The 24,775-nt window shown below is 50.6% G+C and overlaps 1 protein-coding gene across 50 annotated transcripts in view; it reads left to right on the forward strand.

Annotated features, from left to right (window-relative positions):
• The first annotated feature begins 6,113 nt into the window (after nt 1-6,113).
• Nucleotides 6,114-24,775, forward strand: part of P4HA2 (prolyl 4-hydroxylase subunit alpha 2) — a 62,195-nt gene continuing 43,533 nt past the window's right edge. For 5 of the 50 annotated variants that reach the window (XM_023617719.2, XM_070234377.1, XM_070234418.1 and 2 more), the window contains exons 1-8: nt 6,114-6,245; nt 6,757-6,895; nt 12,516-12,662; nt 15,487-15,586; nt 16,263-16,359; nt 17,030-17,181; nt 19,798-19,935; nt 23,457-23,696. In XM_023617719.2, coding sequence (XP_023473487.2) covers nt 12,540-12,662; nt 15,487-15,586; nt 16,263-16,359; nt 17,030-17,181; nt 19,798-19,935; nt 23,457-23,696 — 850 coding nt within the window. In that variant the 5' untranslated portion in view covers nt 6,114-6,245; nt 6,757-6,895; nt 12,516-12,539. Of the gene's footprint in view, nt 6,418-6,722; nt 6,896-12,515; nt 12,663-15,462; nt 15,587-16,262; nt 16,360-17,029; nt 17,182-19,797; nt 19,936-23,456; nt 23,697-24,775 lie in introns of all 50 variants that reach the window. The other 45 variants (XR_011425593.1, XM_070234404.1, XM_070234386.1 and 42 more) reach the window with 28 other exon arrangements.

Consider the following 24,775-nt stretch of genomic DNA (forward strand, 5'->3'; position numbering starts at 1 on the left):
TGAAGCAATTAGGCCACCACTAGGTGGCCCCACTCAAGCTGTACCTCCTGCCTTCTGTCACCAGCCTTGAATCAAAGTTCTGGTTCGTTGGGACACACTTTGTCTTTCCTCAGTCCCTAAAGGGAGGAACTTGGAGAGGAGGACTGGACTGCTCCAACTCCATAAAGAGCCCAGTGGACTGCTCTATACTGAATGTGCTGATGGGTACAGATGTGTGTCAACATATACAATTCCCCACTCTGGGGAATTCCATGGAGGGACCAGGTGCTCTGGGCAGGCCTCCAGCTTCTGTGGTGGTTGCTAAGGGTCTGCAAGAGTCATCAGCAGTCAGGAAGGCCTCAGGGCCAAGCAGTGGAGCCTGCCCCCTCCCCTTCCCCAGGACAGGGATCACGGGTGAGTGGGGGAAGACAGGGGGAGGGCAGGCTGGGGAGGCCTCTGTTTAGAGGGAAGGGCTGTACCCTACCCACCTTCCCATTCATCCAGTTACCTGTCTACCCAGCACAGATATTTTTGCCATTCCTTCTGGAGAGACATCAGATCTTTCCCTTGGGATGGGAGCGGTGAGCAGACAAGTCCAGCCTTCTTTGAAGAGCCATAGGCCAGGGATGTTGCTTGGGGACAGCATGGGGGTGGGGCCTCACTTGACAACACCCCTGGCCATGCTGGGGTCAAAGGTGGCAGTCCATATCTGATCCTGAGCTTGAGAAGGGTCCCTAAGACAGGGACTAGGCAGGCAGAACCTCTTATCAGAAGCCTTCACCAGCTGGAAAGGGCTAGGCCTTTGCTTTCCTGGACAAATTTGCTGTGTGGGCCTCTGTTTACTTGCTAGTTTTCCCTGCTAGACGGAGCCACTTGGACATCCATGGTCCCTGAATCCCCAGCCAGGGCCTCAACTGGTGCCCAGCAAATGTTTGTGGAGTGAATGCATGAATGAACTCAATAGAGCCATTACTAGAAGCAAGGCGTGGTTTTGTTTACAAAATGGATTTGGGGAAAAGGAATGTGACATGGCTGTTGAGATGGTTGTTGATTCATTAAGTAACACACAATGGGTGTGCTTAATGAGGTTTGCTGGAGGCTACAATAGTGGAGGCGTGTCCATTTATTCCTTGTTCCTTCATTCATTCATGCAGTTTTGTGCTCCACTCCCTGTCCAGGTCCTGGGTACAGGCCATATGCTAAAGCTGATGCACAGGACAGAGGCAGTTGCCATCCCCAGGAAGGCAAAGTGACGAAGGAGGTAGACATGAATGAATGATGTCAGGTAGCATGAATGACATTCATCCATGTGGAACCATGGGGTCTATGCAGTGACCTGTCTCAGCCTGGGCCCAGAGAAGGCTTTTGGAGGGAACAACCTTTTGGGAGAGGGGTGTTGTAGGGTAGAAGAATGACACAGTCAAAGGCCAGGGAGCTGAAAAATCCCTGGGGTGCTGGAGCACCAAGTTTGAGGCTACACAGGGTAAGAGAGGTTATCAGGGCTGGATAAAGGGGATTGGTAGCCTTGGTGAGATCTCTGTCTATCTTTGGGGCAGGGACACCTTTGAGGGGTTCTATATATGTAAATCACACAATCAGAATCTTTGTTAAAATATCACTCTGCCTGTGGAGGGATAGAGAGAGCTGAGTGGAAGCTGGGGCAAGGATGGATTGTCCAGGTGAGAGATGGTGGTGTCCTGAACTTGGGCTATGGCTGCAGGAATGGAGAGCAGTAAATGGATTGAGAGATCTACCAGGTAAGATCTGCAACGGGGGAATGTGGTGGGGAAGAAAATGGAAATAACTGAGAACTATTGATTTCATTTCCCAAGACACCGGAAATGCTGGACAGAAGCAGTTTGGGTGGTGTGGGGTAGGGTGTGGGGAGATAATGAGTTCACCTATCAAGTGGCCACAAAGCAAAGGCTATGTGGTCTGGAGTGGGCCTGGACTGGAGATTCAGAATTGATAGTCGTGGTTTTACATGGGCCCAGTAGCCCCCCCCCAGTGTATGAAGGAATGTCAGGTGTAGTGAGTTGAATAGTGGCCCTTAAAAAGATATGTCCAAGTCCTAATACCTGGACCCTGTGAATGCGACCTTATTTGGAAAAAGGGACTTTGCAGATGTAATTGAGTTAAGGTTCATGAGATGAGGTCATCTTGATTACCTGGATGGGCTCTAAATCCAACGACAAGCATCTTTATAAGAGACAGAAGAGAAGATGCAGACACTGAGGAATGAGTGGGGTCCAGGACTCTGAGGCTCTGTGGAGGCCTTAATCAGGCCTTTGGCTACTGCTGTGTAGAGCAAGACATTAAGGAGACACTCATCCCTTCATGAAACCAGCAACTATTTACTGAGCCCAGTTCTATGGTAGGGGCTGCAGTTATGATAATGGACAAAAATGCACGTAGTTTATGTACTCCTGGAGCTCCCAGGCCAGTGGGGGGACAGACATTAATCAAACCATCATTCAACTACAGTCATTTGTCACTTAATGACAAGGATACATTCTGAGGCGATTTCATCATTGTGCAAACATCATAGAGTGTACTCACACAAACCTAGGTGGTATAGCCTAATATACATCTAGGCTATATGGCGCTAATCTTATGGCACCACTGTTGAATATGCAGTCCATTGTTGACTGAAACATCCTTACGCAGTGCATGACTATACGTCAACTGTGGCAAGTGTTACAAAGCACATAGGGCATGAGAGGCTGTTATGGGAGGTTTTGACCTGGTTAGGGAAGAGTGGAAAATCCATTTGAGGGAATCTGAAGGATTTAATTGGGGAGGAGAGAAAATTTTCTTTTTTTCAAGATTGGCACCTGAGCTAACAACTGTTGCCAATCTTCTTTTCTTTCTTTCTTTTTTTTCTTTCTGCTTTTTCTCCCCAAATCCCCCCAGTACGTAGCTGTATATTTTAGTTGTGGGTTCTTCTAGTTGTGGCACATGGGATGCTGCCTCAGAGTGGCCTGATGAGCGGTGCCAAGTCCGTGCCCAGGATCCAAACCAGCGAAACCCTGGGCTGCCGCAGCAGAGCGCACGAACTTAACCACTCGGCCACGGGGCCGGCCCTGAGAAAATTTTCTAGACAGAAGGAACAGCATGTGTAAAGGCTTAGGAGTGGGCTGGGAAGGGAGAATGGCCAATGAGAGAGACTGGATGAAGGTCAGTGTGGCTAGAGAAGAGAGCGAGGGCCACACCATGTGGGGCATTACAGACCATTTTTAGGATTTTTCCTAAGAACAATGCACTTTACTAAGCTGAGAGTGATGGGTTTCAGATTTGCATTTTTGAGATCACTGTGGCTGCAGGGTGGAGGAGAGATGGGGGGAGTAAAAATGGAGGGGGGGCCAGCCAGTCAGGAAACTGTTGCAATCATTCAAGTGAAAGAGGATGGAGAGAAATGGATGGATTTGAGAGAGATTTAGGTGGTAGAATTAAATGGACATGGGATATGGAAGGATAGGGTCCAAGGGTGAGGCAGAGGGAAGTATGAGTCCCAGGCTTCTGGTTAGTTAACTGATGAGGGACGGCTCCTTCAATGAAGCAGGGATAAGGGAGGTGCAGGGCAGCAGGGAGAGAGCACGAACTCAGTGTTGGACATGTTGTGATTGAGGTGCTTGCGGACACTCAAGTGGAGATGTAGACTCAGCGGTCAGTTATATGAGTCTGGAGCTCAGAGTCAAGGCAGGTAGAGAGAGAAACTTGTGAGTCATCTGTGTACAGGAAGAAATTATAGAAAGGGAAGAGGAAAGTGAGTGCCTAGGCCTGCTTTGAGGAACCCTCTACCTTTACTGAGTAACAAGGAGAGGGAGAGAGGAGAATGTGCTGCGGGGCCTGGGCAGAGGTGGCCAGAGAGAATGCTAGAAACCAAGGGAAATGAGTGTTCCAGGGAGGCAGTGATCAAACGATGCTAGGGTGTCAACCGCTGCTGGGGGCTTCGGCAGATGAGGACTGAAGAGTGGCTGTCAAATTGAGGCTTGGAGCTTATAGACAGTTTATTGAGATCCAGTTTGGTGGTGTGAGGGGGCCAGAAGGCCCATTGCAGGGGCCTGAGGGGCAGGAAGGAGATGAGTACAAGGAGATAGACACCTCTTTCAGGGAATTTTGCTGTGGTTGAGAAGGAGAGAGACACTGCAATTGCTGGTGGGTTTGAAGGAGGGTTTTGTTGCCATAGTATAGGCTTGCACATATTTATACAGTAGTACCCCCTTATCTGCAAGGGGATACCTCCCAAGACCTCCAGTGGATGTCTTAAATCTTGGAGAGTACCGAACCCTATACATACCACATATATATACACTTTTTCCTATACACACACACCTATGATAAAGTTTAATTTATAAATTAGGCATAGTAAGAGATTAATAACAATAATAATAGAATAATTATAACAATATATTGTAATGAAAGTTACCATAGATCTTAGCAATCTCAGCAATTTTTTTTCTTTCCTTATTAACTGAAAACTTTCACCTTTTCACTTAAAGGAAGCACTTTATGACTTTTCTCTGGCATATTCAAATTGCCAGCATCTCTACTCTTTCGCTTTGAGGCCATTGTTAAGTAAAATAAGGGTACTTGAACACAAGCACTACTACACCTCTACACTCCATCTGATAACTGAGATGGCTACTAAGTGACTAATGGGCAGGTAGGAGATACAGCGGACAAAGATAATGCTGGACAAAGGGATGATTTATTTCCCAGGTGGGATGGAGCAGGACAGCAAGATATTTCATTCACACTACTCAGAGTGGCACACAATTTAAAACTTATGAATTGCTTTTTTTTAAATTTTCCGTTTAATATTTTTGGACAGGGGTTGACCACGGGTAACAGAAACCTCAGAAAGCAAAACTGCCGATAAGGGGGACTACTGTAGATGGAGGGACGGATCCAGCTGAGAAAGGGAGGTTGAACATTCAGGAGAGAAAAGGGATGATCTACAGGGCAAGCTCTTGAGAAGGGGGAGAGGATGGGAGGATCTGGGCAGACAGAGGGAGGCTCCTGTGGCATGACAGGATGTAGCAGATGCAGGAAGGTTTCTGTTTGGTTTTAGTTGAGTTCTGGCTGGTGGCTGACACAGGCCGGAACAGTGGCTCCTTCCTATTTTATGTGTGTCGTATTTCTCTAGTTGCGCTCGTGCCTTCCCCAGGTCTGGGCTGCCAGCCTGGACAGTGTGCCATAGGGAATATCCCTACACGGCTTGGGCGGAGGCTGGGCACCTCCCACTCTGGGCTAGCTCCCTGATGAGATTCTCAGACGTGTTTCCCCTCATTCATGACCAGGAAGGTTCACAGAGCAGGCGTGGGAACCTGCTTGGCCGCCAGTGCCTCCTCCAGCTCAGGCTGAGGTTTGCTACATCCTCCCAGAATGGACTGGCTGAATGAGTTCTCTACTGTCTTCGGCCAGTGTTGTATGGAAGAGTTTGGGCAAACCAGGGCTTGGCCCCCATGTGCACTCCTCCACCCCCCAACTCTTTGATGGGCTCCCTTCTCATCAACCCATCACCCACACATACATCACCAGAATGAGCTCCTGACTCAGGAGCTGGGGGCAGTCTGAATCCCTTTGGGAGCTTGGCCCTGGGGGGCGGGGGACCCCAGGTCCCTAGTCTTCTTCAGGGCCTTCTCCAAGGTCTGTCCCCTCCCGTGACACCTCGGCTCCTGGCCAGGGTAATCGCACCCCTCTGTAACCTGAGGGTAGTGAGGGTGGGGAGGGGGCAGTAGGAGCCCGTATACACGGCAGAACCACCGAGGAAATGGGCATGAAGGGAGGCCGGAGGAGTCCGTCAGCATTTGGGGACTCTCCCTCCCACAGCACTGGCGCCAGGAGCGCGTCGTGGGCCCTTCTCCCGCCGCCCAGGGACTGGGAGCAGGGCGGGGCGAGTCCCCCAGGTGGGAGCCGGGCGAGGGGAGGCGCGCGGCGTACGTGCGGGGAGCGGCGGGCGGCATGAAGGGCGCGGGCAGCCGGCTTCCCCCCGGCCTGAGGCGGCCTCCCGGCTCCCCCGCGGTCGGGCGGCCTGAACCTTCCCAGGGTCGCTGGCGGTGGCGACCCCGGGCGGAGACTCTCCGGGCGCTGAGCCAGGGCCGGGCCGAGGCGGCCGGGGCGCGGGAGGTGGGGACGTGGCGGCGGCTCAAGCAGGCGGAGCCGGGCGGCGGAGGGAGGCGGAGCCGCCGAAGGAGGAGGCGCCAGCGGGCCGGGCACCGCCGCGGGAGGTTCTGGAAACGCCGGGAGCGGCGCGTGTCCAGGTGAGCGCCCCGCCTGCTCCGCCGCCGCTCCGCCGCGGGGCTCGGGTGCGGGCTGGGGTCGCGGGGTCGGGGGTCGCGCCGCCCGCAGCCCCGCGCTCTCCGCCCCGTGTCTACACCCGTCTGGGTTCCTGTCCTGTCGCCTGCGTCCCCTCCCCGAGCTCAGGGTGGTGAGGTCAGCGGCGCCCTTCCTGCCGGTCCCCTCGGCGGCCGCGCCGGCCCGGGAACTTGGCCGCCCTGCCATGTCAGGCTCCCGGGAAGGACGGCCTGGCCTCGGGGGCTGCCGGAGCGTGGCGGCCGGGTCGGGGGTGGGGGTGGGGGTGGGGGGCGGGTGGGGCAGGCCCTGAGGGGCCGCTTAATGTTAGTGAGGTCCACTTTCCTCTCTCCAAAGGACTGCGAGTCTGTGGCCTTGTCCGGGCAGGGTCCAGCTTGGTGCCCATAAAGACGGGCTGTTGGGTGAGAAAGTTTTTTTCCCTCCAGACATCCCTTTCGAACCAGGGTGGTTTTTCCTCAGCAGCTGCAGAGACCTGTGGTAACTAGTTAACTAATCCAACAAACGGACCCTTCTGTGTGTCAGAAACTGCAAAGAATTGCTAGCCCAAGTGGGGCAGACGGACTGGAAGACCGGGAAAGTCCAGGCCCCAGGCAGTGTGGTGAGTGATGTGTTGGGAGGGAGCCCCGGGCGGTGGATACTTAGTAGAGGACAGGATGCTTCAGGCCAGAGGGTTTCCGGGAGGAGGTAACCCATGAGCTGGAGTGGTCAGATGAAGGCTGAATAAAGGATAACCTAGAGAGAGGCACAGCCTGCGTGAATGGCAGCAGACCTGGGCACTCTAGTGGAAGCAAGGTAGTGGGAGAAGGGACACCTCAGAGGATAGCTGCCCATGGACCTGTGCACAGGAGCTTCAAGTGAGAGGACAGTACCTGGTACTGTGCCCTGCGTGTGGAGGGTGCTCAGTGAACCCTTGCAGCATGAGTGTGGATCAGGGCACTTCCTACTTCGGCACAGCATAGGTGGGCCCCTGGCCTCCGTATTCTAATCTGATACCTTTAAGATGGTGTAGAAGAACATTAGAGTCCGTCCCAAGACTGAGACTAGTCTTAAGTGTCTTCCACTGTAGAGTGACACCTAAGGCTTGTGCTTCTTGATGTAAACCATCTGAGGCCTGACAGCCTCAGCTCTCTTGCAGGAGATCCTGGCCCTGAGAGCAAGGGTTGGGGGACATCACTTTGTAGTGAGGGCATTGTCAAATGTCCCAGATTTTGCAGAGATCCACTCTCCACCTGATAATTTATAGAATGTTCTCGCAGGCTGCTGCCTCTTAGCCTGTATCACATCTGGGGCAACAGGTTCCGTGATTTAGTTCTCTGTTAAACGTCCTTTGTCTTGTGCTTAAACTGCTCCTGAAGTGTCCAGGGTGCAGTCTTTCACTGTAGTTCTGGGCTTCAGGGCCCAGCCTCTCTGTTTACTTCTCCTCATGTGTTTGGGCTTTGAATCCTTTTCTTCTGGGGCCTTCTTTTTCTCTGACAGCCAAGGAAGCCACGTAGCAAGGATGGAGTGAGTTGGCTGGGGGCCTTATCCCAGAGATGCTGTCATACTGGGCCACTCTAGTTCTCTTGAGAGCTCAGCAGGCAGACATGCTTGATGACTAGGCATTGTCTGTGGCCTGTGATAGGCCCTTTTACCCTGTCACAGGCTCTGAAATGGGGTGCCTGGGAGAGTGCTTACTTTGCCACTGGTTTAGCTTGGCCAGAGCTGATCTCTGTTCATTCCTTGAGTACCTCCTGTGTGCCTGGCTTCTGCTTAGAGTGTGCCTGGGGCTGGAATGAGGAAGGAGGGAGAGGAGGAGGCGCTGTCCTTGCCCTTGGCTAGCTCATAATCTCTCTGAGATTGCTGCTTCACATTGGCAGCTTGCCATGAGCTAGGGGAGGAGCTCAGAGTGTGAGTGCTTATCAGAAGGAGAGACTGTGTGGGTGCAGCCCTGAGGGATGATTTGGGTGAAGGAATCTGGGATCTATTCATTTCCTGATAGAACCTCCCTTTTTGACTCTGCCCTCCCACATCCTTGGGAGGGTCTGAGACTGGCTGCGAGACTTTGGCCGATTTATGGCCCTGCTGGCTGATAGTGTGCATTGGGCTGGTGGGTGTGTCCTTGGCTCCTGGGATCTGTCAAGAGTTTAATTTTATGCAGATGGAGTTTGGCAGGAAATGCAGTGATGCAGACACGTGCAAGCCCAGACGGAATGCTGGAGCAAGAGTTAAATTTTGAAAAAGTTGCTCGAATCTAGCAATTTGGGCTTTTGAAGTGCCCCAGGGTGGAACATCAGCCTGTCCTAGAGCAGAGAGGGCCGGTGGCTCCTGTGGTCTCTGGGGTTTGTGCTGGGGATATGGAATGAGGGATATAGTTTTTATTCTCACGAGGAACAGAGGGGAATGAAAAGTCGGCTAGACTTCTTGGAGTCCTAGGAGACAGTTTTTATTCAAATGGTATCATTGTATGGCAGAGAATTAAATGTTTGGGTAGTGCGTTCTCCAGCTCAGAAAGGATCTGTCTGAGCCTTGGTCACAGACCAGCATCTGCTCTATACCTTTCAGGAAGTGCTTGCTAGAATGTAGCCTGCTCTGTACCTGGCACTCCTGAGCGCCAGGGTGCGGCCAAGATCCTGAGGGTGGTACTTGTAGGAACTTAGAGAGAGCAGATTACAGGCATAGAAATCCTAGAGTATTGGTCCAGTGCCCTGCCTTTTGCAAGAGAACTTTTCTTCATTGGTGAACTTCAGAGTCAGTGATGCCCAGTTCCAGGGTTATTTCCCGATGGTCAGTGTGCTGCATTATGCCTGACCGTACTGTCTTCTAAGTTTATGTTTCATCTTTTTGGGCACTCCTGGAATGTGGAGCTTGCCCAATTTATGCCTTGCTTTCCTTTTCACTGTCCCCTAGACTGGACCTTCTTCCTCTCCAGGGATTAGCTGGGCAGCTGGCCGCTTTAGATCTACTGATGTTCCTCCGGTACTCTTGGTGCTAGTGACTGGTATAAGTTGTGCCTGGCACTGGGCTGCCCACTGACATCTGTCATCTCATTCAATCCTTACAAGAGCCCTATAAGATGTAGGTCCTAATATTATCACCATTATATAGATGGGAAAACTGAGGCTCAGAGAGACTTGTAATTTGTGTAAGGTCACAAAAGCCAGGAAGTGATGGTGGAGCTGAGATTTAACTCTGGGACTGTCTGACCCCAGGGTGGATGTGCTTGTCTACTGGACTGTGTTGCCTTGCCCTGAGCTAGTCTGGTTGGTCATTTGTGAGTGCTGTGATGTCTGGAGCAGGAGTGACTGCTCACCTGAACTCGAGGCACCATCTTTCCTGTCTTCTGGGTCCATGTTGCTGTCTGCCTTCTGGTGCCCTCTAGCCATGGATGTCGTGAAGCGGCTTTGTGAACCACCATAAAGTCTTTGACCTAGACAGGCAAAATGAGACTCCTCCTTTTGGGAGGCCCTTGTGCTGTAAGACAGCAGATGTGACTGAGTAGGACTGAATGGCAGCAATTCTAGTGGCAAGTATGTTTTGGATTTGAGTCTTGGTTCTGCCATTGATTTGTTGTAGCATGTCAAGTGTGCAGGAAACCCTCTCTCAGCCTCAGTTACCTATCTTATATATTTATATCTGAAATGGAGATAATTATCTAGTTTACAAGGTTTTGATGAGGATTAGATGGTAGAAATGAAAGATTTTTGGAAACATAAATAGTGGTTATCTTAGCCTAGTTCCCAGAAAACAGAGCCCAAGGCAGAGCTTAAGTGCTTAATGCTTTATTGAAGGTGCAATTGCAGGGCAGCAAGGGAAAGGCAAACGAAAAATGAGGTAGAGAAGGATAGGAAGCAAATAAAAGGTGGTGCTTTAGCAAGCTGGTCAGTCTGCATAGTGATACACTGGTTGTTCAGCTGTATAGGACATCTCTGGGCAAGCTCTACAGAAACTCCATGCCACAGAGCAGTTTCTTAGTGGAGGCCTGAGGAGGGAATTTATCTGCTGACGTCCTCTTGTCTTCTGTTCTTCATTGGTCAGAGTTGCCTCGTGAGACGTTAACTCCCCCTTACTCCTCTGTTGTACTACCAGGGCCCTCCAGAAGTCACTGGGGAGGCCTGTGTGGCACCTCGCTGGAGTATGGAAGTAGTGGGAGGAGCCACAGATTTGGGGTCTGCACAGCCTCCTCTCCTGGGTCTGAGCCAGAGGAAGTGGCCCAGGGCCCAGGAGACAGGTGAGGCCAAGAGAGTATGAGGTGGTGTACATCAGATGCATCTAATATGGTGGTGTGTGGATTTCGTCCTCGTGTGTACTTCCTTCTTGTGAATTAGTCTCACCTAGACTGCCAAGTCTCTGCCAAGACTGTGACTGAAAACCCAGTGTGGCTTTTGCATGTCATTGTTTACAGCCTTCTCTGCTACTTCATTGCCTAGTTACTGAAGCAGGAGACTTTGTGGTTTTGATGGTACCCAAGTGGGAAGTACAAATCAACATTTTCATGTACCAGCTAGGGAAAGTATAAGGATAGATACAGATGAACATCTAGGCTTCATTAGGTTCTCAGTGAAGGAGAATATTTTTCATGTGAGGTAGTCGTTGAAGATATGAAACCTGGAGTCATGAGAGAGTGCTGGAGAGGGTGGTAGGGCCAGGTCATGCAGAGTCAAAAAGGCCCTTAGGACTAAGGAGTTTGGACTTTATCCTGAGGGCAGTGGAGAGCCTTTCGAGGGTTCTTAGGGAGAAAGAGACCAAACGAGGGTCTGTAGTGAGCCATGCTGGCCACTTTGTAGAGCAGAGCTGGGAGGGAGGTGAGATGAGAGACCAGTGCACACAGGAGCCAGGATGGCTGCAGGAGGGAATTAGGTGTGATGATTCCGACCAGGATGATGACTGAGGCATGATATCAGGTAAGGAGAGTTGGGTGCCTCCCATCTTTCCCTGGGGTGCCAGTGACAGCCGCTTGTGGACCTGAATGAACATCCATGTGCTTAGGTGGCAAGGTCTCCTGGATCCTCTGCACAATTCCTCCTGGGTTGAGCACACAGATCCTCTTGGCTCTGCCATACCAGATTTGGCCACACCACTGAGAAGCAGGGCCGCTGGGGGGAGCCCTGTGCAGGCAGGTTTTGCCCCTTCACAGAAGGCAGGCCACCTCTTGTAACTGCCAAGCAAGACTTGTTTGTTCTCAGCAAACCCATGTTCTGTCTCTAGGCTGTTAAATGCATTGTTAAAACTCAAGCTGTTGCATTTGGGTTGCAGCTGGGAGCTTGGCAGAAGTTCCTGCCTGATGAGGTAGGGGAGAAGCTAAGGACACTGCTGGTTTGCAGCTGGAAACATCTTTTCATGGCCATTTGGCCAGGTTGTAAATGTCCTTTCCAAAGAGCAGGCTTGTTGGGGCCTCTGATTGTATGTCTTGGAATTGCCCTATGCTTAGAAACAGTGCCGGTCACCTGGTGGGTGAATCACTGTTGCTGGCTTGTTGGCAGGCTTCGGAGGACCTCCCTGTGGTGATCCAAACTCTGGCTGCTGGGGCTGCTTTGGAGTCCATTTGAGAGGGCCTTCTTTGTTTTCTTTTCATTTTAAGCATATTATAAAATATATTTTATTTAATTAATTTATTTTTTGAGGAAGATTAGCCCTGAGCTAACTGCTGCCAATCCTCCTCTTTTTGCTGAGGAAGGCTGGCCTTGAGCTAACATCCGTGCCCATCTTCCTCTATTTTATATGTGGGATGCCTACCACAGCATGGTAAGTGCCAAGTGGTGCCATGTCCGCACCTGGGATCCGAACCGGGGAACCCTGGGCTGCTGAAGTTGATCGTGCGAACTTAACCGCTGCGTCACCGGGCTAGCCCCAATATAAAATATATTTTAAATTTCACATAGAACTCTTTGTAGAAATGTCAGGAAATACAAATAAGTATAAAGAGAAAAAATTATTCTGCCAAGATATAACCAGATGCATGACTCTCTTCTTGTGTATATACATGTGTATATATATGCATATACATATAAGTTTTTCCTTGTAAAAATGAAATCATGGAGTACATTTGGGAGCCTGCTCTTCTCATTTAACAGTATGCTTTCATCTTTTCTCCATGTTCGTATGCATACAGTATCCATTCTTTTTCTTTTCAAAAGATTGGCACTTGAGTTAAAATCTGTTGCCAATCTTCTCTCTCTCTCTTGTTTTTTCCTCCTTCTCCCCAAAGCCTCCCTTTACATAGTTGTATATTCTAATTGTAGGTCCTTCTGGCTCTGCTATGTGCGATGCCGGCTCCGCACGGCTTGGTGAGAGGTGCTAGGTCCTTGCCCAGGATCTGGACCCGTGAAACCCTGGGCTGCCGAAGCAGAGCGTGTGAACTTAACCACTTAGCCATGGAGCTGGCCCCGGTATCCATTCTTGCATAATCCATAACAATCCATTGTATGGAAGAAATGTAAAATTTTCAGTTGTTGTAGTTTCCTAACTTGAATAAGTCTGTGTTGAAGTATTATTTGTTGGGTGCCTGATATGGGCCAGACATTGTTCTAAACTCAGGATGTTGCTCAGATAAAACTTAATATTGGTTTTCTGCTCAGGCTTGGTGTCACTTTGTTTTTCATAAAAGGAGGTTCAACATTGCCCGTTTCCAGGCCTATTCAGCGTGGATTTCTGAGGGTTCCTGGCAGGACTTTCAGCAGCAATGAATACTTTGTGAGGGCAGGCTCACATACTCCCACCTACTCTGTCCTAAGCAAGCTCTGGGTATAGGTATGAGATGGGATGGGGGGGCATGTAGGTGGTTGGCCTTTCCTGCACTGTATGACACAGTCACCTCTTGAACACTGCGTTCTTGCAGTCTGGCCCTGATTAGGTGATCTTTTGTATAAGTGTTCAGGGGCCCAGAATCAGGAGAAATAGGGTGAGGCTCTAAGGCACCCCTGCCTGGGGTGGCAGTGTTGAATGTGGCAGTCTGGGGCTGCTCAGGGTACCTACCTCTCTGGACCAGCAGAGTCATCCTCCCCTTCCTCCATCAGAGCAGGATTTTGCAGGCTCTTGGTAAGCCATTTCCCAGAACCTCTTCTGTGATTCTTTGGGGCTCTGCCTCCAGGCTGGGATTCGTGGATGGGCTCTGTCTAAGCCAGATAGCACATTCCAGAGAAATGACAGCTGGTGTTCATGTAATGAAGTAACCTGGCAGCTTTTTCCTGAGTGCTGTAAGGCATGAACTGTGGACAGTATCACCAGGGTGACTTAAAAGGAACAGAGAGGCTTCTCCCTCGCTTGAATTTGTTACCTGATCTGTGAAGAGATATGCCATTTCAATTGATGACACAACAGGGGAAAAGTGCTAGGGCCACTACTTCCATCCATGTCTGGTCTGGTCTCCTGCCTGGGCCCTGCTCTCCCACTACCCCAGTCTGACAGGCAGTTGGCTGGTGCTTCACTGTCCACAGATATCGCTTCCTAGCCCTGGGTTTTTACTGCCCCTCCCTACACACGTACAGAAGGTGCTCTCTCAGCTAGTCAAGCCTCTTGAGATAGAAGGAACAGACACCATCCCCTGTGAAAGAGGCTGTGTAAGCAAGCAGAGAGGCCTTCTGGAATCTTGGGGTGGAGATGCAGTAGGGTGAGGCCTTGGAATGACGTGGGGCTGGAACAAGGAGGACTAGGGCTCCACCTCAGGGCTAGCCTGGGCCTGCTCACCTTCTTTGAGACTTGCTTTCCTTTGCTTCCCTAACTCCATAATGGATCCCTTAACCCAGTGCTCCTGACCCTGCAGCAGGTTCTGGGCTGAAAGATCTTGTCTTCTGTATCTCTGGGCCCCTAACCCCTAGGGCACTGAGGGGCATGCTGCTGGCTCTGCCCACGCTTGTCAGGGACTTGAACAAATGGGGTCATTCACTTATTCTCTCCTCTTCCTGATATGAAACTGGTTTGGGGGTGGGAGTTGTGGTTGGACTTCTCTGAGCCTCTCCTGCGACTACAGTAGATTGGAATTTCTCCTGAAAGGACGAGGTGAGGAATGGGGGCTGTGACTGTGTCTAATCGACCTTAATAGGCAAAAAAATGGATGAATTGGCATTAGTCAGCTCAGACTTAGAATTGTCAGATGAGACATACATTTTGGGGGGGAAACGTTTGTATTTCCTTTATTTTCCTTGTTTTCTCCTAGTAAATTTCCACTGGGCCTGTCTGACCTAGAGCAGGAGGAGGAAGGACTGGCAGAGCTTGGGCTTAGGTAGCTGCTGGTCCTCCAGCATGCTCTGGGCTGCGTGGCTGTGCTGGGAGACGATGTCTCAAGCTTCTGTTGTATGCTTAGGTCCACTGCCAGCAGGGCTTGCCCCAGGTTGTGCCTGCTGCCTTCAGAGCTGGGTCTGACTATTTCTAGGCTGATGAGAAGACAGCTACTGACCTCTTACCCATGTCAGCAACCCAGCTCAGCCCGAGGTTTTGGCCCTGAGAAGCTGATTCATTTTTGTATCCTGAGTGCCTAGCTCAGTGCATGGCGTATGTAGGTCTTTGGTAAATATTTGTGAATGGTAACTCGCCAGTGAGGACAGTGTCTGCCAAGGAGCCTCACAACAGGAAGAGCAGTGTCTGCTCAGTGTCCACTCCTCAGACTGCTCTCGCTGTGGCTAGGTACAGACTGGCAGGGGGCAGTTTTATTCCTCTTCTGGCCGACCATTTGCTGCCCACCTCTTTTTGGGTGTGGGTCCTCTGGAGCATATTATACCAACTTTTTCTGTCATTGTTTCTCCTGTACTGTCAACCTTCTTGTGGGCAGGGGATCCGTGTTACATCTGGGTCCCCAGTGGCTGGCACTGTCCTGGCACATGTGTTGGAAGGAAAGATAGGAACAGACAAGCAGTCTGTGAAATGAGGAGTGGGCTAGAATCTTGGACTGACAGACTATTAGAACCAGGGGTGATTGTCCCCCACGCAATTCAGCCTTCCCATGTTTGCCAGTGGTTACCAGGAGTTGAGAGGGCAGACTCTTTCCCAAAGGCATGTGGCCCCCTAGAGCAGGGGCCAGAATTGAGCACAGATCACTGGTTCCACTCCCTGTGCTTGCCACTGTTGATCCTGAATGTCTTTCTTAGCTTCTGTGTGCTAGGTCAGGATTTTGGCATGTTTGAATCTGTGTTTGCGTGTGCACATGTGTACGTTTTTCCTCACCTAAGTTGCTTTTTTTCACTGTTGATCCAGTGACAGTCACTGAATACCTTGCAGACACTGCCCTCTGTGACCATGAAATTCCGGGTGTCCGTGTTGCTGGTGGCCTGGTTTGGTGTCCTGGGCTGCGTGCAGGCCGAATTCTTCACTTCTATTGGTATGTGGTGACAGGATTGTTATCTACCTGAGCAATCTTGGGCTTAAGTGCCAGGGGATGTCACTGCCCAAGGCCTGTTCTCATTTAGGATGGACTGACCTCACCCACGACTTTTGACCAGTTCTGGGGAGAGTGGGAGTTGCAGAGTTGCTTTCTCCCCTTCTGAGGCCCTGATGACCTGGATCTCCTAGGAGCCAGTTGTCTCAATTGGGACCACCCCCTGGGGAGTTCAGGTTGTTCTTTTCTGACTATCTTTCTCCTGGATCAGAGTGGTTCTGAGCAGAGAACACTCTGTGGCCAGTGGATCCAGCTGCTCTTCTTCTGACAAAGTCTCAGAGCTTGTTTCCATGTCATGATGCCTCCAGGATGTCCATGCCCCAGTGGCATGACCCAGCTGGGTGACAGTGGGAGAATGAGATTTGGGGCTTCCTCCTTAAGGTGTCTCCAGTGCACTTATCTCCACCTCCCCTTGGAGCCTCTACCTCTCTCTTCCTGAAGCTGGAGGCCAGAACCATGTGAGTGTCTAGGCTCTCTTTAACTCCAAGTCCCCACCATCCCAAGAGAACTGGTATGCCCTTGGCCCAGGGGACTTGCCTCTATCCTGGTGTTCTGTGCCCTGAGGAAGGGGACTGGACATCCCTCACTCATTTCTCTCTGGCCCTTCTCTCCCTTGCAGGGCACATGACAGACCTGATTTATGCAGAGAAGGACCTGGTGCAGTCTCTGAAGGAGTACATCCTTGTGGAGGAAGCCAAGCTCTCCAAGATTAAGAGGTGTCTGTCATCCTATGTCCCCACACCCACCCTGAGTCAGTCCTCCTGCCTGCACTGGAACCCATCCAGGGTACCTATAAAAGGAAGCCTTTAAAAAGGCATTATGGGGCTGGCCTCCAGGTTACTTGATGCCAGTCCTCCAGAGTGACTAAATACATGGGCTAAGCACTCACTGCTTTTTCCTTTCTATTTAAGAGACTTTTTGCATACATTAGGGTTCCTAGCTCTTATCTAAATCAAGGGTCTGGAAGTAACTGTGGGGAATTACTGTATTCTTTTTTTTGCTGTGGGGGGAGTGGAGATTAGCCCTAAGCTAACATCTGCTGCCAGTCCTCTTCTTTTTGCTGGGGAAGGCTGGCCCTGAGCTAACATCTGTGTCCATCTTCCTCTAATTTATATGTGGGACACATATAAATTACCACATGCTACCACAGCATGGCTTGCCAGGCGGTGCCATGTCCGCACCCGGGATCTGAACCCGTGAGCCCCGGGCCGCCGAAGCAGAACGTCTGCAGTTAACTGCTGCACCACTGGGCCGGCCCCTGTATTCATTTTTTGTTTCTTTATTGCCTCTTGTTGAAAAGAGTCCTGAATCTTAACAGGGAAATTAACACAAGTCAAGACTCTTGTGGGTGAGTGTATTAGTCTTCCTTTTCCTCTGGTTCCACAGCTGGGCTGACAAAATGGAAGCCCTGACCAGCAAGTCAGCTGCTGACCCAGAGGGCTACCTGGCCCACCCTGTGAATGCCTACAAACTGGTGAAGCGCCTGAATACAGACTGGCCTGCACTGGAGGACCTTGTCCTGCAGGACTCAGCTGCAGGTGAGGGCTGGTGAATAGGTGCTTGGATAAGCCTGTATGTTTGTGTGCTCACACCTGGGAAGTGTGTGTCTGAGCCTGTCCTGGGTCTGGGTGTTGGTGGGCACGTGCAGTATGTGAACATGGACCCTGCTGTCTCATGGCTCTTTCCTTTCTCTGGGGACCTGGCAATTGGCTGTCCTTGTTTTTTAATATGTAATAATAGTCAGTTCTTAGCTTTTCTAGTGTGTTTCCCTTTCTTTGGCAGTGATTTTTTTCTAATTACACTTTTGTAATATGTTTTATAGAAAAATAGGAAAACAAAAATAATCATGTAAGAAAATTGCAATTCTTAATCCAGGTTGTGATAAGCACTATTAAAATTCCAGTCTTTCTACACATGCATATACATTAAAAAAAAAGAAAAAAGGAACCATACAAATATACCAGGGCATGCAAACCCACTTGCTTTGAGCGACCAAATGAATTAACAAAAATGAGTTAAGTGGGCTGGGTAATGGGGTCAGTACAAGCTGGGGAGCATCGACCTTATCTAAATTCATTCCCATTTGTATATTTTAGAAAAAAAAAATCTGTCAGCAGATTTGTGACATAGCATGTACTCTTTTCCTGAATTTTCCAGCTTCTCCATATGTCCATTAAATGTTCTTCTGCAACATGATTTTAATGGCTGGACAGTAATATGTTATACCGATATAGCATAAAAGTGGTCAAGTCAGTAGACATGAATTTCCAAATTTTCAGCAGTTTTGCACATACATCTTGGTGCCCACCTCTGATTACCACTTCTAGGAATTTTTCCTAAGAAAATGTTGGCAGGTCAGCGTATGAACTTTTTTAAAGCTTTAACTGTGCTTGGTGCTTTTACTGTGGTAGTACTTTCTATGCTCTAACATTTTCCTCTCAACAGGAGATGGTGGAACAGGCATGGAGGTGGGTCCTCCTGACTTCCAGCCCTGGGCTCAGCCCCCTGGACTCACTGCCTCTTCTTCCTAGGTTGAGAGTGCTGATTAACTTCAGACTAGTTGTCTCTCTGGCTGAGGCATTTCATCTCATGTGGCCAGACTGGGCTGGGCTTGGCTGGGGGCAGGGTGGCCTCTGGGGAGGGATTGGTGAGCTCAGCTGAGCTGGACATATGCCTGGTGAGCTCACTGCCTCCAGAAGCTATGGCCTGCCTTTCCCAGACCACTGTCTCCCAGCCTGGGCCTGGAGTTCACAACTGGCTATTTTGCCTGCCCTATTGGAGAATAAGCCTGCCCAGATGACTTCCCACTCTCCAGTCTTGTTCTCCACACCCCACCCCCCTGTCAACATCTGGTTCCTTTGGAAAACCTTATAATTATCTGGAGGGAGACAGGATGGGTCCAGAGAGCAATAGGTTGTTTTTGCCTCTGACTTTGAGAGTTCTTGCCCCTGAAATGAGAGGGACACGCTGACAGTGTGGCTTTTTCTAAGGGCATGTTTTCTTTTCCCTAGATTCTAAATTGGTAGAGTCCCTGACCATGCAGCCATAAAGAAGACAGGGTTGCAGCTTCTTGGTCCCTGGGTCCCCAGGCATAGTTAGAAGTGGGTGTTTGAGCCTGAGGTCATGAGAGTAGGTGGCCATGCGTACTGTTCCTCTGGGGAAGAGACAAGAGAAGAAATAGCCTTGGGATTCCCCTCCCATTTCTCAGCTCACAGGCAGAATTGAAGCCTGTGAATCAGCATGGGAGGGCCTGGTCCCCACTTGGAGTCCTGAGATTGTGGGAGGTGCTTATCTTGCTTCACAGCTAGGGCTTGGAGTCCCAGAACAGCCTCCTTGGGTGCTTCTGTGATGAGGGACTTTCTAGGCTCCAGGCTGTGGTCTTGAGCACCACAATCGGGGAGCTCATGCCCAGAACTTGTAGCAGGTCTAAAGGGTGGGAGTACCTTAGAGAGCAGAGCAAGGCCCAGTGTGATCTCTCAGGGAGCCATGCTGGGCTTGTGCAGTCCCACCTCAATGCTTGGCCTGGCTACGTGGTCCCCCAGTCCCTAATCCGGAGGTGGGGACAGCACCAAATGCTTCCAGTACTGTTGTCATCACCTTTCTTTATAATAATGGCCAGTGATCAGTAATGAGTGGCCAGCTGGGCTCCCTGAGTTGACCACCTCTGTCCCTTGGGCTCCTTAACCTGAGATGTGGGCTGGAAGTCAGTGTTTACCTGGCCAGCCCAATAATCCTGGATCAAGGTTTTCTAGATGATTAATTTTCCACTGAGTGATCAGTACATCCTTCTTCAGTCCTCTCCTGTCTCCTTCCCAATTACCCTCTTTGTCCCTTCTGTCTCTACGAGGTCTGACAGAGTGCTTTGGAGCCAAAACTCCCAGACTCCCACATGTTAACCAGTGTGTAGAGCTCTTTCTGTTCAGTTCTAAATGAGCAACACAGGCAGTCAATACAGTGAGGTGTAAGAAAGGAGAGGTCTCCATGGACTGGAGCCATCAGGGAGGTTTCCTGGAGGAAGGGGAAGCAGCCTTTGAGGGAAGGGGCAGGGAGGTTTCACTAGCCAGAGACCCTCCAGCTGGTGCCTCTCTCTGGTCTCAGGTGGAATTCTGCCCTTGGATCAAGGGTAACCTCTTGTTCTCACTCTCATTTGGAAGGTTTTATTGCCAACTTCTCAGTGCAGCGCCAGTTCTTTCCCACTGATGAGGATGAAATGGGAGCTGCCAAGGCCCTGATGAGGCTTCAGGACACATACAAGCTGGACCCAGATACAATTTCCAAAGGGGAACTTCCAGGTAACTCCCCACCCCAGGTTTTGCCTGTCCAGTGTGTGTGTCTGGTACAGTGTCTGGATAGGGTTGGAGCCCCAGCCGACTTGTGGTCTGCACCCTCGGGTGCACCATTACCTCTGGTGGTGATCTCTCGGTTTTCCAGTTGGTGTCAGTCCCCCATTCCCATGACACCTGCCTTCCCTCAGCCTCTGCCCCTCAGCCTTCCTCCATGCCATCTCCTCTCACATCTCAGTGAAAGCCAAGGCTGCTGTTCAGCACCCCTCAGCCTCTGCCCCCAGAAGCACCACTCAGATCTGTGTCCAGACCCACTTCCATCCCCCACCCTCTGATTTCTTCTTGCCCAAGGCTGATCTCTGGACTCAATGCCCCATGTCCTGTGTGCCCTCAGTTACAGGCTCTGCCCCTGTCCATTCTGTGTCCACCTCTCTGGGCTATTCCTCCTGAGCTCACACATATGCTCTGTTCTCACTCATCTTGCAAACCCCTCCCTCAGGATCCGAGGCCCTTTTGATCTCTTCTCCCTCCTCATTTGGCTGCTGGATAGAGTCATCTACACTGTTTCTCCACTTTCTTGGTTCCCATGTCCTCCTAAACACACAAAGACTGCTTCTTTCCCTATCATCCACCAGTCCTGCCCCTGCAAGGTCACCAGTGGCCACTTGGCTGGTAAAGCTAGTGGACAGGTTTCAGGCATAATGTTCTTTAACTTTTTAACAGCATTTGGCACATTGGTTGCCTCATTCTTCCTGATATTCTCCCCTCCTTTTAATTCTAGGACACTGATCTCAGCTGATTCTCTTCAATACCCCTCTCTCTCATTGTTTTACACACGCCTTTCTAGTGACTACCACAGTATGTTTATAAGAAGATACCTTAGGTTTGGGGGCTATTAGAAGCCAAGAAACCCAGGGATTCAGTTAGACTCCATTAGACCTTGAATACCACCTCACCCATGGGACGCTGGAGGAGGCACAAGCAGAGGGAATCATGGTATGTAGGAGAAAGAGACACTCTGTTGTTGGCTGGTCAGGGCCTGGAGCTCTGGTACTGAGGAGTCTGGTGAGTCAGAAGGAAGACTTCTCCTTATTCTGCCTCAGTCAGGTCTTGGACCAAGCCAGACCATGAGTCCAGAGAGAGAAGGTACCTGCCAGATCTGTTCACCCTGTAGCTGTGAGAATGGTTAGTGGGAAGAGGGGGCCACACCCAGGCATTGACCTCTTACCTTCAGTTAACAGACTCATGCATGTTCTGGAGGGGCCATGAAGGGTGGAAGGGAGTTATTCCCCAGGATTCCAACCCCACCTCATGTTCTCTCTTAGCGCTTTCTCCAGGTGAGCTCAGTGATTTCCATTACTTGAAGTATAGCCTGTACGTGGATGACATCCAGATTTGTGTTTCCTGTCAAGGCTTGTCTCCTAAGCTTCCAAATAGTGTAGGTAAATGCCTGTGGGACATCTCTACTTGGATGTTCCATGGGCTCCTCAAAATTCACGTGTCCCAAACTGAAATCCTCATCCCCTTTTGAACTGTCTACCTTCCTCTCTCACCTCTTGTCTCAGCAAAAAGCACCTCCATCTACTGGCTCCCCAAGCCAGAGTCCTAAGGCTGTGGATTCTACCTCCCTAATGTCTTCCGTACTTGGAGGCCCTGATGCTAGCCTCATGGTCACTTCTTTCTCAACTGGATTATTGAAATATCATTCTGACTTATAGTCTACCTTCAGTTCACTTCTTAAAATCTTCCTCCATCTGGTCTTAAGCACATATCTGTTTACATGAGTTCCTGATCATAACGCTTAACTTTTAGGGCTAAACCCAAATTCCTCCTGGATGTGATCTTTGAGGTCCTGTGTGGCTCCATCTCCCTGGCCTCCTCGCCTGTTGTACTAAGCTTCCCCACCGCTTAGCTATTTTGTTCAACTGACGCCCTCTACAAGAACACCTTTACCCACATCAGTTGGGTTTCCTGTGTGATTGCCCTTCATCATTCAGCTCAGCTGGTGCTCTCCAGGGGGTAAACTTTTGAGTTGGCTTCTGGGGAGGATACTGGGTGTCTGGGAGCCATTCTTGACATCATTGGCATCTTTGAGACGTATTGATAATAGCTACTGATTATTAGCATCCTGAGGATCATAGATAACATTTTCCTACCTCATCTCATTGAATTCTTGGCGCAATTGATGGTATTATCTCTATTTAGGGGTGAGGTGACTAAGGCTCAGCGAGGCTAAGTAATTTGTCCATAGTGAGGCCTGCACAGACCCAGCTTTATCCAGCTCACTCAGCTGTGTTATACTGCCTCCATTAGTGCAAGTTCCTGGGCCTAAGGAGCCAGCGGAGATCTGGGGACGCCTCTGGAGAGAGGACAGGGGCTCAAGGAACTCCCTAATCTCTGGCCTGCCTACTGACTCCATCTGGTGTTTACTCTCCCCAACTTCCTATCCCACATTGTCTGTTCCTGAGCTATCAGGGCACAGCAGACCCTGGTCTCTGAGGCAGCCAACCCATTACAGCAGGGGTTTTGTTCTGGACAGAGCCCCATCCTGGACATCAGGCAGACCACTCTGAGGCAGCTCTTCTATGTCAGCAATGCCTAGGTTGCTATTATTGGGGTTGTAGGGAGACTCCCTTGCTTTCTAGGGAGGGTCACAGCCTTTCCTGGCTCTCCGTGGGACCTGCTTTCTCATTGTTCTCTGAGAAACATACTTATGGTGACTCCTACCTTGCCACCACCCTAAGTCCTGCATCTCCCCATCATCTTACACCACATCTCCTTCTTCTTTTTGACCTGAAACTATCTTCATGGTTACTTTGCAGCACTGAGCCCACTGCTGATGACTTCTGGTCACAGGACCTGCTGAACTGATGCTCACCAAGGTCCCCGCCACCTAACGGCCAAAGTTGGCACTGCTCTCTTGGCTCTTGGTCTCCCTTGGCATCTGTCACACCAGTTCTGCTCCCTCTGTTTCTTCTACCTGTTAGGTCCTTCTCACTGTTATTCACTCACTGTCTTTTCTCTGTAGGTGGTCTCTGGGGCTCTGGCCTCAGCCACCTTCTCTAGTCTTTCCTTGTAGTCTTCCTGCAAGAGATTATCCTCATCCATGCCTTTAGCTGCCACCTAAGTTCTGATTTTTTATATTTAGCTAATTTTTCTACCCTCCAGACTCTCATGGCCCCCTGCCCAGCAGACATCTCCTGTGTGGCTCACAGAACCTTCATACTCTCCTGAGTACTACTTCTTGGTGGGCTTCCTGGGCTCCTCTGTAAAAAATGCCCCTTCCCACTTGGGAAAAGGGAAGTCTGAGGCTAGGAGATTGGCTGTGAACCCCAGCCCAAGGCAGGGCCAGCCTGGCTGTGCTCACTCTACCAATGGCCCTTTGAGGTGTGTGGTCTGAAGTGCTGGTGGAGCTTTTCTGGAATGATGACCTCCTTCTAGTGGCCTAGGCTTCCTTGATGTGGGCATCTCTCTCCCTAACTCTCCCTAGAGGCTCTTTGGAGCCTGACTGTTTGCCTCTTCTGCTGCAGGAACCAAGTACCAGGCAGTGCTGAGTGTGGATGACTGCTTTGGGATGGGCCGCTCGGCCTACAATGATGGGGACTATTACCACACAGTGCTATGGATGGAGCAGGTGCTAAAGCAGCTTGATGCTGGGGAGGAGGCCACCACAGCCAAGACCCAGGTGCTGGACTACCTGAGCTACGCCGTCTTCCAGTTGGGCGACCTGCACCGCGCCCTGGAGCTTACCCGCCGCCTACTCTCCCTTGGTGAGGAGGTTCTCGGGGAAGGTCAGATGTGGATGGCGAACTAGCAGGAGAACTGGTCGCTCTGATGGCCACTCTCTTGGGACTGAGCCAGTCTTATCTGTCACCTGGCCTTACTGCTTTCAGGCCCAATCCAGCTGCCAGCTAGCTCCTTACCGACCTCATTTCTGGCCTTCGCCCTTGCCCAGTCACTGGTAGATACACTCAGGCCTGTGGCAGCTGTGGCCCTACACACTTCCTTTTTTAATAGGAATCCAGTGCTGCAGTGTATCTGCTACTGTGCACAGTGAGCTTTCACTGTGTCAGGAGCAGCTTGAGAGGCAAGCTGTACTTCGAGTTTGCTGCAGTGACAGTGACCTGACCCATTAGTTAGAGGCCCGAGGTCTAACTGGTAGCACTTACCATGGCATTGGTGTTTTAAGTGTCTTGTGTTGGACTGAAGGAGATCAAAAGCACTGTGTCTTTAAAACCCATCTGTTCCACCTCTTACTGATATATGGGAATATCATGGTCTGTAATTTCACAGACCAGCAAAGACTGTCTTATGCTGCTGCGTTTTATGGGGCTTGAGTCTGATGCCAGCTGATCTATGAGTGTCCTGCAAGACTGACGTGGCAAGAGAGCTTTGTAGATTCTGTCGTGTTAGTAAGAGCCTTGGACAGGGAGTCGGGACACCTGGATTCCTATTCTGTATAACCTTAACCTAAATCTCTTAACATCCTTGGGCCTTGGTTTCCTTATCTGAGGAGTGGCACAGTAATCCTGCCAAACTTGTTCCTGCATGTTGTGAGGCCGACAAGATGAGGCTGTGGCAGTGTCATATGGCTGCTCTTTTTGCCAGTTTTTAGCCTGCCTTCTAGCTGTGGCTGGCATGTAATCTGGTCACCAATAGTGGATGTAGTCTGGAGGATAGATGTAACTGGCACACAGCCAAGTTGGGAGGAGAAGGCAGGGCTCTGGGCTGCTTCTCTGGACCTGCGTCCTTGAGACCTCCAGGGAGGACTGAAAGGAGAGCCACCTCAGTGGCTGGCTAAGCATCCCTTCTTGCTCCTCTCTCATCTCTGACCAGAGTAGGGAGAACC

This window comes from Equus caballus, chromosome 14 (genome assembly GCF_041296265.1).
Source record: "Equus caballus isolate H_3958 breed thoroughbred chromosome 14, TB-T2T, whole genome shotgun sequence".
In the NCBI taxonomy this organism is placed as follows: Eukaryota; Metazoa; Chordata; class Mammalia; order Perissodactyla; family Equidae; genus Equus; species Equus caballus.